The sequence below is a fragment of the Equus przewalskii genome, chromosome 2 (assembly GCF_037783145.1).
Source record: "Equus przewalskii isolate Varuska chromosome 2, EquPr2, whole genome shotgun sequence".
Lineage (NCBI taxonomy): Eukaryota > Metazoa > Chordata > Mammalia > Perissodactyla > Equidae > Equus > Equus przewalskii.
The window spans coordinates 47,357,238-47,375,753 of NC_091832.1; the positions used below are offsets into that span (position 1 = coordinate 47,357,238).

At 63.4% G+C, this 18,516-nt stretch overlaps 1 protein-coding gene and 1 long non-coding RNA gene across 2 annotated transcripts; one reads left to right on the forward strand and one right to left on the reverse strand.

Moving 5' to 3' along the window:
* Nucleotides 1-4,116: 4,116 nt before the first annotated feature.
* LOC139081072 (uncharacterized) lies at nt 4,117-15,681 on the reverse strand. The gene is made up of 2 exons (XR_011536024.1): nt 15,558-15,681; nt 4,117-4,425 (listed from the first exon to the last, which is right to left on the reverse strand). It is a non-coding gene; the product is annotated as an uncharacterized lncRNA (long non-coding RNA).
* Nucleotides 15,119-16,571, forward strand: HES5 (hes family bHLH transcription factor 5). Its single transcript, XM_070605083.1, has 3 exons — nt 15,119-15,255; nt 15,340-15,505; nt 15,593-16,571. Exons 1-3 carry the CDS (start codon nt 15,202-15,204, stop codon nt 15,865-15,867), a joined length of 495 nt encoding a protein of 164 aa, XP_070461184.1. The 5' UTR covers nt 15,119-15,201; the 3' UTR covers nt 15,868-16,571.
* The last annotated feature ends 1,945 nt before the right edge of the window (nt 16,572-18,516 follow it).

Genomic DNA, 18,516 nt, shown 5'->3' on the forward strand with positions numbered 1-18,516 from the left:
GTCGCCCACACTGTGTGGGAGGATGGGGTGGGGGCAGGCGAGGGGACGGAGGTAAATCGAGGGGAGAGCACAGCACGGGCCAGGCTTGGAGCAGGAAATGTGGCAGCGGGTGTGGGGCGAGGGAGAGGTGGGCAGGGCCACGGTGGTGGCCGTGCCCAGCGCAGCAGCAGTGTGAAGGGTCCCCAGGGAGGCCCTTCACCTGGGCGCCCAGGATGAGTGATGGCTCAGGAACCATGCCAGCCTAGGGCAAAACGGGGGGAGCCAGCAGGTGGCTGGCCTGGATGGCAGCACAGGACTGCTCCCAAGTCCCAGCCCTGAGGACCTCCCAGGCCCCTTGATGGTCAGCAGGCAGACACCACCCCTGCGGACTCAGGCCCTGCTCGGGGGTGGCCAGGTAGGCCGTGGCTGTGCCTCTGCCCGCCCCGCCCGCCTCCAGGCCCTGAATGGCTGGGAGCCTTTTGTGGCAGAGCAGCTGGCGGCGGCTCTTTATGTGGGGCTGTGGGAAAGTCCGCGGGCCAGCCTCTCACAGCCTCTCACAAGCCGGATTATCTCGGGGCCTGCAGGACACCCTCTCAAGGACAGCCCCCCAGCAGGGGTGGGGGCAGGGGCGCCTCCACAGAGGTCCTGTCTGCCAGCCCTGGCCCCAGAAGTCCCTTAGTCCCAGGGTCCCTGAGTGGAGAGACCCTCAGACATCCTGCTCCCTGCCCCCATCAGTCCAGCTGCCAGACTCAAAGCTGCCCACCACACCTCAGGCAGGACTTTCAGGGGGCCCCGCCCACCCCGTCCCTCTGGGGTTCTCCCTTCTGACTGTCCAGGCCTCTGGCCCTCTAGGGGGCGGGCAGTGGAAGGGTTTGCTTGGGGCAGAAACCACCTACCCCGCCACCCTCGTGTGGCTGTGCCCAAAGCTGGGTCAGCTCAAGGCAGGCCCAGGGCTGAGGCCAGACTTGGGGGTGCTCAGGGGGCCTGGCTGGGGAGGGCGGGGCAGGGAACTGCACACATATGCAGCGCCTACTGCGTACAAGCTGAGCAGCACGTAGGTCTTCTCCCTGGACCTGCTCACAATCCCGAGAAGGAGGCAGGACCGCATCTATCCCACTGAGCAGGGACAGACCTAGGCCCAGAGACCTGCCTGAGGTCACACCATCCCAGGGCTCTTTGGCCCCAGAACCCCAACCTTTCCCTGTTCCATTGGCCAGCTCCCAGGTGGCCCAGAACGTGGGCAGAGATCACCCCCCAGGAAGCAGAGCGAAGTGGGGTAGACGGAGGCAAAGGCAGGCAGAGCCGGGGCCGGGGCCTCCAAATGGTCGTGGTGTCAATCCAGCAGCTGTGTGCAGAGGCCACGTGGAGGCTCGGCCTTGCTTCATGCCCCGCGTCTCAGCACAGGCCTGGGGCGGACTGTTACTAGCCCGGTTTTACAGATGAGGAAACTGAGGCCCAGAGAGCCCAGGTACTAAGTGGCGGCATCTGGATTCGAACTCTGAGCCCACAGCCCCACCCACCAGGCTATCCTGCCTCCAGAGGGTCTCTGGCGGGAACAGCCAGGAGGGAGTAGCACTCCAAAGGATTGGGGGCGGGAGCAGGCGCCCCCTAAGTCTCCTTGTCACGCCTAGTGCCCGTGCCAGGGCCAGCGCACGCAGGGGACACCCGGGGCTGTGGGAACGGGGAGGAGCTGGCAGGCCAGATGTGCGGCCATCCAGCACGTTGCTCAGGAGCTGCTGCCCCTTCCCGGGCCTTCAAAGGCAGCCTGGGGAGCCCCGCCCGCCGGGACGCCTGCTCCGCAGATGGCCTCTGGGCCGCAGCTCCGCACACAAAGCGGGCCGTGCGAACGAGTTTGTCGCAGGGCACACGCCTTTTGTGCAGGATGAGTGTCCGTGGCGGGGGCGGGTATGGGAAGCCACCCAGAGTGGCCTTCCGCCCAGACTCCCCTCCGGCTGGAGGCGGGCAGGGCTACAGGGCAGCCGCCTGGAAAGAGCTACACAGCCTCTGTGCCCACAACCTGGGCCTTCCCACATGGCATCAGACTGACGGGGGCAGGGGCCGGGAGCCCACTGAGGCTCCCCCCTCCCCCATTCCACACACAGAGAAGCAGGGGCCCGAGGGGGGCTGACAGGAGCTGTCCTCATTCTCCCCTGAGAGTGGGCTCCAGGGGTGGTGGGATGGGGCCCAGAGCCCAGCAGGCAAGTGGTCACCTGCTAGATGCCCTTGGTTGAGGCCAGGAGCCATCTCTGTCCTGGGGAGTGGGGGGCAGGAGACTGCAGATGAGGTCACTGTCAGACTCGGAGGACAGGCAGGGTAGGCGGGCCGGGTTCCTAAGCCCTGGCCTCTGCCCAGGGCCCCCCACCTTCCTCCCTGCACCCCAAGGCCAGGCTCTGGGCAGGCTACCTGGTTCACAGCAGCCACTTCCAGTGGGTAATGACTGCCTGGCTGGGGGTGGGAGGCCTTGGTCTTGCCTCCTCCCCTAAGCCTGTAGCCAGCCGGGGTCCCAGGCTTGGCCTCCCTTGCCTTCATCTGTGAACTGGGGTGTCGTGTCCCCTGCAGCAAGCGGGTCTGAGGAGATGTGAGCCTAGTAGCTGTGGGGAGTGTCAGGCGTGCCCTGGGCTGTGGGCAAAGGGGTTCCCTGCTGGCCAGTGCTGAGCTTCACTGAGGGGTCCCCACACTGGGCTGGAAGCCTCGTGCCCCTGACAGCTGGCCTTGACTGCCAGTTATAATGGGAGGAGGGGTCCCCAGGAGGTGGGAGCCTCAGCGGGTACCCAAAGGGAGTGTTGATGAAGCTTGTTATTTGGAGTCAGGACAGGGGTCCCGTAAGGGGTCAGGCAGGAGCTGCTGTGCACAGGGGGTGGGGTCCAAGGATCAGGGAGAAGTCACCATGAAGGGCAGGGAGCCTGAGTCCTACATCTGTGACTCTTGGGCCCCCACAGTGCCTGGGAGGCAGAGGGTCCCAGCCGGGATGGTGCCTGCAGGGCCGGCCTTCTTCACTCCCTTCAGCCATCATAGGGGCAGGGGGAGCCCCACGAGGCCAGGATGCGAGGGGGGCTCAAACACTCCGTGGCAGTCCAGTGAGGCAGAGAGAAGGGACTTCCAAACCCAGCACCCAGAGCTGCCCAGGTCCCTCTGCGCCCCCAGTGGGTGGGCCCCCACCCCCACGGGCCCTGTGTCCTGTCTGCTCCCACATTTGTGTGCAGATTAGTTGCCATCGCCAAAGCCCTCAGCCTCTGAGCTGCTGCTCTCCTGTGTGTCCCACCCAGAGGAAAGCGGGGCCCCCACCCCTGCATTTCATCTGAGAGCCCCCAGTGACCTGAGCAGGCGACGGGGGAGCTCCTTAAAGATCAGCCAGGCCCACCCCTCAACAATCAGGTAGGAAAACGAGGCCCCAGGAGGGCCGCCCCGTCTCCAGCGGGGCTCCAGAGGCTGCTGGGGGAAGAGGGTGGCACCAGCCCGTCTGGGGCCCCATGAGCGAGTCGGGGCAGGCTGTGGGGGAGTGAACTTCGCCAGGGAGAGGGAGCTGAGGTGCTTTTAGGACAAAATAGGTCTCTCCCAGGTGCACAAGAGCACACCTGCTCTGTGGGCATGGACCCCCCCAATGGTGTGGAGGGCAAGGGAGGAAATACAAGTGGGGATGGGGGGCCCTGAATGACCAGAGTGGGAACAGATCCAGGAACCCTCCGGTCCTTCCTGCACGGCTGGAGAGCCGCCCCATCCGCCCTAACCCAGGGTTCAGTCTGGCCTCTGCCCCCAGCCGGCAGCCTGGCCCTGGGGACACACTGGGCCTGGTTTGCTCACCTGTACAGCCAGCGTGGGGACGTCGGCCTCAGCAAGGTGGCCGCTCCTGAGTGGCGCTCCCACACCAGCCCCCAAAACGCGAAGGGTGGGAGGGGCAAGCCCCCTGGGTGGTGGTAAGGACGGCAATTAATGCTGCTAACAGGGTGGCAGTTCCACCCAGCGCAGGTGGCAGGTGCCATTCCACACTAGGGGGGACAAACCTTTTCTGGGAAGAGCCCCACAGTCAGCATGTTAGGATCTTGGGCTGTCTCTGCTCCACCTTCTCCGTCTCTGCACCATCTTCCGCCTATCAGGAAAGCACTCCTCTTCAAGAGGAAAGGAAGGCGCCTGGCTGCGTTCCAGTAAAATCATATTTATGGATGCTGAACTGAAATTTGAATTTCATCTCATTTTCATGTGTCACAAAATATTTTCTTTTTCGGATGTCTTTTCAACTATTTAAAAATGTAAAAACCATTCTTGGGGGGCTGGCCCCATGGCCAAGTGGTTAAGTTCGCACGCTCCGCTGCAGGCGGCCCAGTGTTTCGTCGGTTCGAATCCTGGGCGCGGACATGGCACTGCTCATCAAACCACGCTGAGGCAGCGTCCCACATGCCACAACTAGAAGGACCCACAACGAAGAATATACAACTATGTACCGGAGAGCTTTGGGGAGAAAAAGGAAAAAATAAAATCTTTAAAAAAACAAGCAAACAAACAAACCAAAAAAACCATTCTTGGGAAGGCACAAGGTGGAGGGGCTGAGCTCGCCCCTGTTCTAAGCACCTGACATCAACATGTTTGATCCCCTAAAAGCCAGCAGGTGGGCACTACCGTCATCCCCGTTTTACAGATAAGGAAACTGAGGCATGGATAGAGTTAAGTGCCCTGTCCTGGGTCACACAGTGGGGAGACACCCTCGGGGGGTCTGCTGGGAGTCCTCCCGCCCCCCACGCACAGCCAGGCCCTCGGCGTTCGCAGGGATGGCGGCAGGGATGGCGGCAGGGATGGCGGATGTGGCCAGGCGCGGGCTGTGGGTTCGTGCTGGCCAGCGGTTCCCACGCTGCGGCGGCGGCCATGGAAGCGTGCCTGGGCCTGGGGCATTAGTGCCGGGTCTGCCTCTGAATGAATGAGGGCGGCCGCGGGGGGCGAGGGGGGGCAACTCCCAAAAGACCATCTGGCTCTGCGTCATAATAGAGCAATAAAGGGCTTGTCTGCCTTTCAGAGATTGGGAACGGCCGCTCTCTGACACCACGGGGTTTAACCAGCTTGGGACAGCGACCCGGCCCTGCCCCCGGCCCCTCCTCCAGGGCCGCGCTTCCCCACCGCCCACCTCTGCCTGCCCCGGTGGCCACCGCCCTAGCCCTGGCTCTACACTGGGGGAACTGAGGCCCAGGAGGCTGGGGCTGGTCGAACCTGGGGTCTTTGCCAGGGCCACTCCGGGTCTGGAATGCAGCTCATTTGGGAACGTGGGCCTGCTTTGGTCCGCAACATCTGGGGTCCCCAAGTCTGGCTCGGGGAACTTGGGGGCTGCAGTCTATGGGCGACACCCTCATGGAGGGCAGGAGACCCCAGATTGATGGATACCCCGCCCACCCCCACCATCAGGTCCCAGGGTGGAGCCTGGCCTTGGTCAGATGAGAGAAGGCGGGGCCGAGGCCAGAATCACCACCCCCTCCAGGTGGGGATGCCATCTTGCCCCAGGTCTCCTGTGAGTAAGAGGTGAGGCTGGAAGTCAACGCTGGGCGGCCGTCCAAGGGCAGCTTCTGAGGAAGGGTCCGAGTCCCCCGGAATCATGGAATCTGACCGAGTCAGCAGGTTTGCGACCTGCCCCTTAGTGGCCTAGACCCCAGCCCAGCGGGCCTCTGAAATGCACATCTGTGGCCCCAGCCCAGGCCTGCCCCACGGGCACTCACATACAGCCCTTCCTGAGCATGCTTCCCAGCTCAGAGCCCCCACGGCTCCCCGTTGCAGAAGGAGAAGTTGGTGCATGGACAGGGGTGCATGACGGCCCTGTCCCCTAACTTGGTGGCCCTGACTCAGTGTACTGCCCATATTTTGGATGAGAATTTCAGGCAGCCCCGGGCGTCAGCCCCAGCAATGGGGGCTCCTGGGTGGGGGCCAAGGGGCCCAAGTAGGGTGAACACTATGCTTTTCTTAGTAACTCTCCAGTCCCCCTTTGGCCACCCTTAGTCACCTCCAGCAACCTGTGGCCAGTCTCTCCATCGGGTGGTCTTGGCAGAAAAAGCCCATCCTATACAGGTAAACTGAGGCACAGAAAGGACCGGCATACCTTCGACAGAAAGCCAAGGGCAGAGCCTGGCCCCCCCCATTGCCTGCCCTCTGGGCCTCCCCATGATGAACACACTCAGGGAGGAACCTACAAGGGCCGAGCTGCTCCCCAGCCCTGCTCCCCAGCCCTGCACCCAGCCTTGCTCCCTAGCCTTGTTCCCCAGCCCTGCTCCCAGCCCTGCTCCCTGCTCTGGGCCCCCGCCCTGCGCCCAACCCTGCTCCCCAGCCCTGCTCCCCAGCCCTGCTCCCCAGCTCTGCACTCAGCCTTGCTCCCCAGCCCTGCACCCCAGTGCTGCTCCCCGGCCCTGTTCCCCTGCTCTGCACTCAGCCTTGTTCCCCAGGCCTGCACCCCAGCGCTGCTCCCCAGCCCTTCTCCCCAGCTCTGCACTCAGCCTTGCTCCCCAGCCCTGCACCCCAGCGCTGCTCCCCAGCCCTGCTCCCCAGCTCTGCACTCAGCCTTGCGCCCCAGCCCTGCACCCCAGCGCTGCTCCCCAGCCCTGCTCCCCTGCTCTGTGCCCCAGCCTTGCTCCCCAGCTCTGCGCCCCAGCCCTGCTCCCCTGCTCTGCGACCCAGCTCTGCTCCCCTGCTCTGCGCCCCAGCCCTGCTCCCCAGCTCTGCACCCCAGCGCACCACTGAAATGCCACAGGGAGACTGTCTGCAGGGAGGAAAGTCTGTATCTACACAGGTGGGGGCAGCGCAGACCCCAGAAACCATGGGAGCTGGCTGCAGAGTTTGACTGACCTCGGGAAGGGCGTCTTGGTCCCACCCAGCCAAGCACAGTGAGGCACCATCGTGTGCATTGTTTGTGGCCCTCAACAGTGCCCCTGGAAATGAGAGGCAGGTCTGAAAAAATCGCCCCTCTTTGATGGGGAAGCAGAGGCTCCAGGGAGGTGGTCTCAGCAGGTCCCCGGGTTCCCAGCCTGGAGAACTCAGAACTTGGGGAGCTGCTGCAAGACAGAAGCTGCGAGGCTGACCCCCAGGGACAGGCTGGGCAGGTAGATCTGGGGCTTTAGGGTGCTTGAGGAGAAACCGAGGCAGGAGCTAATGGGGGTGGGTAGAGAGGAGGAGTGTGCAGGGGGCAAGCTGCCCCACCCCTGACTCACCTCACAAGCCTCCACTCCCTGGGACCCGTGGGGAAGAGGGAGCTGGAGGGACCCCCAGTTGTCTGACTAAACTTTGTGGCCTTGGGCCAGTCCCCCTCCTTTTTTTCTAAAAAATGGCACCTGAGCTAACATCTGCTGCCAATCTTCTTTTTTTTAATTCTTCTCCCCAAAGCCCCCCAGTATATAGCTGTATATTCTAGTTGTGAGTGCCTCTGGTTATGGCATGTGGGATGCTGCCCCAGCATGGCCTGATGAGCGGTGCCATGTCCGCGCCCAGGATCCAAACCAGTGAAACCCTGGGCCGCTGAGGTGGACCAGGCGAACTTAACCGCTCGGGCACGGGGCCGGCCCCTCCCTTCCCATTTTGAAGCCTCATTCTGCTCCTCTGAGCAATGGGCCTAATGATAATTGTCCTTAAATCCCAGAGTTGTTGTGCAGATGCGAAGCCCCTCCCCAGCTCTCTGCGCACAGTAGGTGGTCGGGACATGCCAGCTTTCCTGTAGCACAGTGTAAACCGGGGGCAGCCCCAGCCTCCAGGGGTGGATGGGTATCCCAACTTGGATGGTAAGATGCCCCATGCCCTGGCACACCACCCACCACTGCCTGACAGAGGTCACTCCAGACCCGGGATGTGGGACAGGATGGCAGACCCCTCCCCAAGTCGCCCCCTGCAGCCTGCATTCTGTCCTGGGGCTTGGGTGTCCCAAGGGGCTAAGGGCAGTCTGCCTCCAGGAACAACCACCCAGCAGCACCCCAGACCTGGCTGAGAAGCTATTTCTGGAAGCCCAGCTGCCCTGGGGAGCAGGCGGGGGCCGCCTCTCTGCAGCCTGGGCTCCATTGTGGAGACAGCAGGCTGGGGGGCAGGAGAAGGCAGCTGACCCCCGTCTGCCTTTCCTGGGGCCCTCAAGTTCCATCTGTGTGTAAGCACCCCCCTCATTGCTGAACTCCAGACGCCCCAAGCCCCACTCCTAGGTCCAGCACACCCCTGGGGAGGTGGGGCTAGTCCTGAGCACTGAGGGCCCAGCAGGGAAGAAGGCCCCCTCCCCAGCCCACCCTGGACCTCCAGGCCCCTTCTCGCTCTGCTGCTGACTGACCAGCCATGTGACCCTGGGCCAAGGCCCGTGCCGGGCCAGGTGGTGGAGGGCTGGGCCTGTGGGGAGTACTGCGCCCCTCAGCACCTCGGTTTCCTCACCCGGGGAGCACAGGCGAGCCTTCCCATCTCTGAGCGCTCTGGAGGCCCGGACGAGCCACGGTGTGGCACTGGACAGAGCACTGACCCCCAGACAGTGAGGGAAGCACTCAGCCCAGCCCAGCGCTCGTCCAATCAGGGCCTCTTACAGCTGGACGGCAGGGCAGGGCTGGGAAGGACTGACCCGGCCGAGGACACCCAATGTGCGTCCACACTGGTCTGCCAAGGGAAGAGGGCCGAGCTGAGGGGCCGGGGGCCAGAGCCAGGCCCTTTACTTCCAGAGCCCAGGGCACACACAGGTGAGCCTCTTCCCCAGACTCCGGTCCCAGCTTCACTCACCCCAGGCACAGATCTCCCCATTCTCTCTGCCTGGATAAAGCTTCCTGGAATTCCTCACCTGGGACACACCCACTCTCCCTTCAAGGCCCCCTGCAGAGCTCACCTCCTCTAGGAAGTCCTCCCTTGGCACCCCTGCCTGTCCCTTCATGCCCCCGACTCCAGTGTTCTTCTGAAAGCATCAGTGCCTCAAGTCGCCCCCAGACGCATTCACGCTCCCTGGGGCCCATGCAGGAGCCTTTCAGAAATTACACAAGTAGAAGACGCCCGTTCAAGAAAATCAGCAAAATACAGACATGAGAAAAACTCACCAAATTCATGCCCCCGAAACTGCTGGCATCTGGGGGGTCTCCCTCCACCTTTCTGCCAGTGTCAGGTGGGTGTCCTGTCTTGATGCAACTCCATGGTAGGCGGGAGCTACGCACCTCAGAGCCATCTCCTAGCCCCAATTTCAGACCTCTTCCAGGCCCCCTCGACCCCCCAACCAGGGCAGGGCCAGGCCTGAGTCCTCCCCCAGCCCAGGGGTGTCGGGGGTAGACCACCCCAGGGAGGGGAAGCCCCCGCAGTGGGGAGGGAGGCAAGAGCAAGAGCCGCGTCTCTGTATTTGGGCTTTGCCTGGTTGTGGGGGTTGCAGGGAGCTAAGGCCAAGGGGGCTAGGGAGTGGAGGGGTGGAAGTTTCCTCCCGGCCTCGCGGTGGGGCCGCGCCCCGCCCCCCAAACGCCCCCCGCTGAGCCCCCACTGAGTGTCCCGCGCAGCCGGCGGTTCCCACACTCGGCGCTCGCGCCTGCGCGGGACAAAGGTGCGCGTGCCTCGTGGCCGCCTCAGAACCTCACGCTTTGTCCGTGATCCCGGGCCGCCCGCCATCTGCGGCGCAGCCCGGCCCATCGATGCGCCCGCTCCCGGTGCCGGGGGTTCGAACCCCCCTCCAAGGTGCCCGGTCCTCCCAGGGTGCCCGTCTCCGCGGCACGCTCCGCTCACAGGAGGGGCGGCCTCGCCTGGCTCTGCGCCCCTCCCCGCGCACCATCCCGCCTCCCTCCGAGGCTAGGGAAGGAGAAAAGGCCGGCTCCGCAGGTTCGAATCCCAGTTCCGACCAGCGGTCCCTGGGCCTCAGCAACCTCTCCGTGCCTGTTGGCTCTGCTGGGGGAGGAGGGGCTACAAATAGCGGCTAGTTCCCGCCTCTGCCCTCCGGTCTACACTGGTAAATACACTAAAGCCCTCAGCCCTGCCTAGTATGCAGTAAACGCTCAGAAATGTTGACTCAGCATCGTGTCAGCTGTCCTACAGCACAGCGACCTCGGGCAAGTCGTTCAAGCTCTGGGTCCTCATCTGTAAAGCAGGGACAGGGACGCTCCCCTCGCGGGGCTGTTCTGAGATGTCAGAGTGCTCCTTCCCTGCCTGGTGCTTAGGAGATGCTCAAAAACTGGGGACTCTTGGGGCTGGCCCCGTGGCCGAGTGGTTAAGTTTGCGCGCTCCGCTGCAGGAGGCCCAGTGTTTCGTTAGTTCGAATCCTGGGCGCGGACATGGCACTGCTCATCAGACCACGCTGAGGCAGCGTCCCACATGCCACAACTAGAAGAACCCACAACGAAGAATACACAACTATGTACCGGGGGGCTTTGGGGAGAAAAAGGAAAAACTAAAAAAATCTTTAAAAAAAAAAAAAAAAAAACTGGGGACTCTTACCCCCACCCAGCTCCTGCCTGGATCCTCAAGGAGAGACCTCTGCCTCCTCCTAACCCCCAGGCAGACTCAACAGCCACTAGACACCCACTCCCCTCCAGGCAGTCAGACCACCCCTCGGTGCACCCGGGTCCTGGCCAGCTGGGAGTGGATTCCCTGAGCGGCACCAAGCTGACTTGTTTCTTCACTCCCAGGGAAACAGCTGGGGGCGCCTCCTTGCAGCCCTGGGTGTCTCTCAGAGGCCATGGCAGGTGCACCAGCTGGTGATGGAAGGATGGCCTGGAGTTCTGTCGAGAGCCATAGGAGCAGACACAGGGCCGTGGTTGGATGTGCAGATTGAGGGCCATTGCACAGAACAACTCCACAGGGCACCAGGCTTTGGCTGTGCCATGCTCAGCCTGGGGCCGATGTGGTGGCCCTGGACGTGGGGGAGGCACTGTGGGTTGTTCCTGTCCCTCCTTTCCCAGGAGGCCAGCCTCGCTCCTGACCCTCCCCAGCCTGCCTGCTCCTCACACCCCATGCTGGAAACCCTTTTGGGACTAGGAACACCTGGAAGAGGGGCAGCCTGGCGCTTCATGGCACCCTGTGAACAGCGCAATCCTGCTCCAGGGAATCTCATCCCAGGGGCAGAGGCAGGATGGGCATGGCAGTGTTCCCTCCAGATCAGTCCTGCCTGCAGGGTGCTGGGAGGTCCCAGGGCCAATGGCAGTTAGAAGCTGCGGCCGCCTGGGGTGGGGGTGGGGGTGGGGCAGGAGGGCGTCTGTGGCTCTTCTCCAAGAACTCCTCCTTCTTTTTTAATTGTGGTCAAACACACACAACCTGAAATTTACCATCCTAACCATTTTTAAGTGCACAGCTCAGTGGCATTAAGCACATTCACATTGTTGTGGAAACTTCACCACCATCCATTGCCGTACGTCTTTTCATCTTCCCAAACTAAAACTCTGTCCTCATCCAACACCCCCCTCCCCCAGCCCCAGCACCCACCATTCCACTTTCTGTCTGTATGGATTTGACCCCTCCAGGGGCCTCGTACGAGTGGAATCACACAGCATTTGTCTTTTTGTGACTGGCCTATTTCACTCAGCATCATGTTCTCAAGGTCCATCGATGTTGTAGCAGGTGTCAGAATTTCCTTCCTTTTTAAGGGTAAAAATATTCCGTTGTCTGGAGGGACCACGTTGTGCTTATCCTCTATCTGATGATGGACACTTGGGTTGCTTCCACCTTTCGGCTCTTGTGGACAATGCTGCTGTGAATATGCGTGTGCAAGTGTCCCTTCGAGAGCCTGCTTCCTGGTGTGTACCCAGAAGTGGGACTGCTGGGCCACGCGGTAGTTCTGTTTTTCATTTTTGAGGAACCTTCACAGTCTTCCACGGCAGCCGCGCCATTTGCATTCCCAACAGGAAGCCCTCCTTTGGCAGCAGGAGCAAAGGTCCCCCGCCCCCTATGGCACCCCCTGCTCTGCAGTCAGCCTGGGAGGAGGTGGCGTGGGGAGTGTGGGTTATTCAGAATGGGTCACGGTCCTCAATTCCTGAATTCTAGCACAATCATGCCCAACTAGTGAGTTTTGCCTGGAGCTCGCCACGTCCACAGCAAGGCACCTCGCCTCAATGGCTGTTTCCAGGGGGATCTCTCCAATTCCAGACACCCCACCCCACCCCAACTAGCCGCCCCTCAGGCTGACTGAGCTCTCCATGGTGGGGGGCCCCTGACAAACTCTCCCTCCTCTTCAAAGGGCCCAGCTGCTGGGGGCAGCCAAGGTGGAGGATCAGACCCTGCCACATTCCAGGCCTTCAGCCCTCCCCTCCCCTCCTCCCCCACAGCCCCCTCCCCCAGGCCGGGAGGGCCGCTCACCTCGGATGGTGTGAGCCAGGAGCCCAGCGACTTTCCCACACTTTGGCCCCATTCACAGTGTTAAACGGCCCACAAAGGCCAGGCGTGTGCCTCTGAGGCCGCCCGAGCTGCCATCTGGCCCGCACTCGGGGAGGGAGCGAGCCTTTCATCCGGCCGGCTGGGATTCAGCACCATTCATTTCATATTTCCCACAACGGAACACTGGATCAAAGCTGCTCGGGGCCAGGGCGGGGGGAGGGAAGGGGCAGCCCCCACAGCCCACCGGCCACCCTCCCCTCCTCAGGCAGGCCACCCTGGCCCACTGCGGGTGGGCAGGCAGTTGGGGTGGGGTGGGGCTGAACCTCGTCTCCCGGCACGTGTCTCATTTGGGCCAAGAGCTGGCTTGGGGGAGGGGACTGGGGCAGGACACAAGCCCCAGCCAACTGCCCCCACAAAGCTTGGGGGCGGGGGGGACCAGGCCTGGGCACTGCCCTCACTTTTGGGCAAAACTCTGAGGCCCCCATTGCCAGCTGCCAGGTGGTCAGGGTGCGAGTGGGCTGGAGCCTGTTTCCCGACGGTGGAGGCTGTGGCCAGGGCCAGGGTGGGCCTGGCACTTGTCCCTTGTCCCTGCATTCTCTCAGCCCTTGGCTAAGCACCTCCTCAGTGCTGGAACCCAGGCTGGCAGGTTCCGGGCTATGGGGACACAGAGAACTAGGTCATCCCACCCTCCCCACCCAGCCCACCTCCCAGGAGCCCATTAGCCGGCAAGGGACACACAAAAATGTGCCGGCCATCCAGCACAAGCACTACTTAGGCTGGAAAAATGCTCCACCGAGCATCACTGGGTCCCACTTGCAGCCTGTGGGACCTGCCAGCCCACGTCGACAGCACCAGCCACTGTCAGTGCCCAGCTGTGGAGCAGAGAGGCAGGCCCTGGCCTCTGGGTGCCCATCTCCAGCTTGCCCAGGTGCCCTCTGCCGTTTTGCATCAAACAAGGGCCACATGTCTGTGGTAGAGTCCCACCTGCTCAGAGAGGAGCCACAGCTCACAGTGAGGCTTCCCCAGCCCTCAATGCCACCTGCCTCCCACAGCCAGCCTGGGCTCTGTGTCCCCTTCAGGAGAGGTGGAGGCGGGGTGGTGGCAAGAGGAGCAGGCACCAGAGGGTAAATACCAGCTGCCTTCCCTCCCCCTCGAAAGTCACCTGAAGTTCCACCTGGGAGCCCCCCAGCCTAACCACCCCAATGGGTGACCAGCTGGTCAGTGGGGCCCTCCTGTGCTGGCTCCAAGGCAAGCCTGCTCTAGCTGTCCTGACACCGTCCTGCCTGCTCCCTGGATGGGCCCCTTGCTGGGTAACCAAAGGCTCCTTGTGCTGGGGACTTCTGGAGCAGGTCTAGCTGTGCCAAGACCGGGGCGGGGGGCGGGGGGTGGCCAGCAATTCCCAGCCACACTCGGACGGGCTGCTGTCCAGCAACTGTGCCGCTGGATTTAACCTCTGGCTGAAGTGCCCTGATGCCAGCCGCTGGCTCCCTAGGCGGAGGCCCAGCCTTCTCCTTGGACCTGGCTGGGTCCTGCCCTGCCCCTAGGAGGCAGCCCCTGCCCCACCCCCTCCCTCAGGCTCTACAGGACAACTGCATTCCTGGCTGCAGATAATGAGAGGGAGGCGACAGTCTGAGCGGAGGGGGCTCCCAGCAGGCCTTCCACTAAGGGCCCAGTGTGAGGCTGGCTGCCCCAAAGCAGCCGCTGGCCCTCAGCTGGGCTGGCCAGGTACCAGTGGGGCCCCAGGGGCCAATGTGAGCTGGCACAGCATTTCTGAGGGCTCCAGGCCTGCCCTGCTCTGAGCTTCATGTCTGCCACCTGGCACCCTTCCTCCTGACCTCAGCAAAATGCCCAAAGAAAGCAAACCCTACAAGCGTCCACCAGGCTGTGCAGAGGGCGGCATGCGGCCATGGCTCCCACATACACACACTGTCACACATAAGCAGTGACCACACTCTCGCATCAGGCATGCCTGGAGCCATGTGCCCTCCCGTGTTCTGTGGAGGCCATGGCTGGACTCTTAGCCAGATGGGATGGGGTGGGTTGGGGTGGGGCCCTGAAGGGCACCTGCTAGTTCAGAGCACCCCAGATGTTACTGCCTGGTAAGATGCTCCCCAGAGGATGGGGTGCAGTGGCTCCTGGGGGTACCGCCTAGGTGCCAGGCTCCATGCTGGGCATTTCATGTACCCTGGCTCCCTGAAGCTACCAAGGCCTGGCCAGGGTGGCATGGCAGCCCATTTTCTAGCTCCGGAGAAGTCATGTCTCCCAGGTGACAGCCTGGGGACTTGCCACATAGGCCAGTAGGTCTGATCCTAAGAGCGTGGGCCCCTCTTCCATCTTCCACCTGTGCACAGGGAGATGGAGGCTCCTGTTCAGAAGTGTGGCCTCCTCTGTTCCTGTCCTGGAGGGCAGCAGGTCCCTGTCAGGAAGCTATCCAACCCGCTGGAAGCCACCGCCCTGGTTCATCCTAAAGCCTTCTCTTATCTGCGCTTGTGGCCTCGCCAGCCAGCAGCAGGGAGTCGCTGGGGAGGAGGGGGGAGAGGGGAGAGACGAGGAGGGGAGGGGCGCCGCTCCTTCCTGCCCCCCCTGGTCCCCGCGGCCTGGGAAAAGGCAGCATATTGAGGCGCGGGGCTCCCAGCATCAGCCCCCGGGATGCTAATGAGGGCGAGCGCGTTCCCACAGCCCGGACATTGTGCCGCGCGGCCCACCTGCTCCTCGGGGAGCACCCATTGTGCCCGCGCCAATTCACAGGCAATTTAGCGTGCGCTAATGGGCCGGCGCCTTTGTGCGGCCCGCGCGCCATTGGCCGCCGAGTGTGGGAACGGCCGCGGCGCCCGGGCCCCAGGCGCCAGCCCGCCGCCCGCGCCTATATAGGGGCCGGGGTCCGCCGGTCGGGACGCGCCTGGCCCGCCCGCCCGTCCCTCCCTCCCTCCCTCCCTCGTCGCCGACTCGCCTCTCTCCGCGCCAGGCATGGCCCCCAGCACCGTGGCCGTGGAGCTGCTCAGCCCCAAAGAGAAAAACCGAGTAAGTTCGCAGCCCGCCCGCCCAGCGCGCGGCCCCCGCGGCCCCTGCGCCCTCGCGGCCCTCCTGACGCCCCTCCTCCCGCAGCTGCGGAAGCCGGTGGTGGAGAAGATGCGCCGCGACCGCATCAACAGCAGCATCGAGCAGCTGAAGCTGCTGCTGGAGCAGGAGTTTGCGCGGCACCAGCCCAACTCCAAGCTGGAGAAGGCCGACATCCTGGAGATGGCCGTCAGCTACCTGAAGCACAGCAAAGGTGAGCCCTGGCCCCGGCCCGGCCCCCGGCCCCCGCCCCCGCCCCCGCTCACCGCTCACCGCCCACCGCCGCCCGGTCTCCCCGCAGCCTTCGCCGCCGCCGCCGGCCCCAAGAGCCTGCACCAGGACTACAGCGAGGGCTACTCGTGGTGCCTGCAGGAGGCAGTGCAGTTCCTCACGCTGCACGCGGCCAGCGACACGCAGATGAAGCTGCTCTACCACTTCCAGCGACCCCCGGCCGCGCCCGCCCCGCCCGCCAAGGAGCCCAAGGCGCCGGGCGCCGCGCCCGCGCCCGCGCTCACCCCGGCCAAGCCCGCCGCCGCCGCGCGCCAGCCGGCCTGCGGTCTCTGGCGGCCCTGGTGACCCGGCAGGACCTGCAGGTGGCGCCCCGACGGCCAGAGAGCCAGCCCGTTCCTCTGGCGCGTGGGCAAGAGCCTTCCCATCCGTCTGTCCCGCCCGGGGCTTGGGCGGCCCCTTCTTCGGAAGGCCACTCTCCGGGCTGGCTGGCCAGCAGGAGAGTCATTCTCAGAGAATGTGCGCGCAGAGTCCTTGTCATTTAGGACAATTGGGGGCCATGTCTTGCCAAGTGTCTGACCCCATGGGGTCGTTCTGTGTTTGCATTTCAGCAAGTGGCTTCTGGGAAGCCCCCGCCGCTGGTCTGGGGTTCTATGATATTCGTAGACGCTGGGGCTCGCGCCCTAGCGTGTAGACGACGTTCGGGGCCTGTTGCTGCGGGGCCAGGGGCCTGGCGGGCAGGCGTGCCGTGGGCACATTTGCCTTTTGTGAAGGCGGAACTCAAGGTGTATCCTCATAGGAAAGAGTGCCAGCCTGCAGGCGCAGAGGACCACACAGCCTGGCCGCAAGGCCCCTGCATGTGACTGGCTGTTGGGATGGGGCTCACCATGGGCTGTCTGGGGAGGGGGATGACCATCGCAGTCCTCAAAGGATTCCTCTGTGTGGGCGGGTGCACGTGGGCTTGACTTTGTACTCAGGATTTGAACTTGGTCACGTGGGAGCCCATGGGACTGCTCTGCAGACTTCTAATAAAATCTGATTATTCAGCCCTCCGTGGTTGGTCTTTCGTGCCTCACACGTGTCTTTTGCAGCCACCAAGGCAGCATGTCTGCAGGAGTGAAGGGGAGTGGGCACTATCATGGGACACAAACGCGGGTGGGAGGTGTCCAGGCCAGGGACCCTCCGGACACAGGAAGAAGGGCAGGGTCCTGGCTGAGGAAGAGGAGAGGCAGAGGAGAGGCAGGGAGGCGGCGGGGAGGCAGCCAGAAGGAGAGTGGGCCTTGCAGAAGGTGTCAGCCCCTGTGGCAGCAGGAAGGGATATGGTAGGAAAGCTGAGTTTCCGCCCCAGGCCTCTCACTGGCTCCCTGCAGGTGGGGGTGGGGGCAAAGTGGTGGCTCCAGGATCTTCCAGCTCCGTCCAGCCCAGAGGGACACAAAGGCCACATCCTGCGGTGGGGCTCTTGATACAGTAAAAGGGGTTCAGCTGGGCCAAACACACAGAAGATGTTTGCCCCCACTCGGGTCCTCCCCGAACGGCTGGCAGCCCCTGTCCCTGGACAAGCTCCCCGGGCACCTGCTTGGCTAGCCCACAGGTGGCTGCCTGGCCCTCCCTGCAGGCTGCCCACGCTCCGGGGCCGAAACAGACAGTGCTGGTGATGAACCTGCCAAGGGCAGTCCCTTGCCTCAGAAAGGGCACCTATTTTTAGGCATGCTGTGGGAAATTAGAGGCACCCATGCTCCTCAAGGGGCGAACTCCACCCCGTGGGGACTGAAGGAGCTGGACGTGGGACCAGAAGGCATTCACGTATTTTCAGAGACGTGGGTCCCAGCCGGCCCTCCCTCCTTCCTGCTCAGCACCTCTCTCCCCTTTGCCTTCCATTCCTTTCTGCCCACTCTGCAAGAAATGTCCATAGGCGCCCCCTCCAGGCCAGCCCGGTGCTGCCAGGGGTCTCTGGGGTCCCTGCTGAGTCCGTGGGAGTGTGAGCAGGGCACAGGGAGGCTCCTTCTCTAACCCACACATTTACTGCAACAGCGGCAGGCACATCAATGAGCGGGGTGGGTTGTGTCTCCTGGCCAGGCTGGCCCATGGGCGTCCCACTGCCCAGGGTCCTCCATGCTCAAGGTCCACACCCCCCCAGGGGCAGTCCCTCTGCACTCTTCCACCCCAGGCCTCCCCACCCAGAGCAGCACACCCACCCTCTTGTAAGACACTCTCAAGGCTGCCTCCGCCCTGAAGCCTTGCTTGATGCACTGACCCACCAGCCCCCTCCCCTGAAGCGCCCCTGGAGCTCTGAGTCTGTGCTGCTCCACAGGCCTGTGCTCCTGGGGGCCCTGCCAGGCAGCTGGTGGCATACCCAGACGGAGGCTGAGGTCCGGAGACACAAAGTAACAGGCCCAGGGTCACTTGGGAGGCAGGTGCCAAAGCCACCTTAGGGATCCTCTGCTTCCAACACTGGGCTCTCCCAAAGCGCCCAGTGCCTCCGAGGGAGACACATCCCTCAAGGCTCTCCACACCAGCGGGGGCTTCCTAGAGACTGGCCCTGCAATCTGTCCCCACCACCACTTGTGTCCCCACTCCAGCTTCAGAAGCTTTCTCAGCTTGTTTCCTGCAAACTCCCATAGATTCCCCATCTTGCAAACAGGTGGCCTCCTCGAGGGAGGCTCCCCTGCTTTCCCCTGTAATTTCTTCAGATCGCGCCATCAAAGCGCACATCCTCCCCAGCTGCAGGTGCATCTCCCACCCCGAGGGTCCCTGACGCCCCCAGTTTGCATAGGACTTATGGCACCGACAGTCCTGCGTCCCTGAAGAACCGGGCTGGTGGGTCACATGCGCCTTCGCGTGCAGGTGCCAGGAGCACACGAGGCCAGCATCTGGCCAGCTCAGCGAAAGAACAACGAGGACGACGACAGTCCAGACGGTCTGTGCCTGGCTCCCTTCCGGCCCGGCCTCGGGGACCCGCGCCGGGCCGGCCGAGTCGGCCCTCGAGCGGCGGCGACC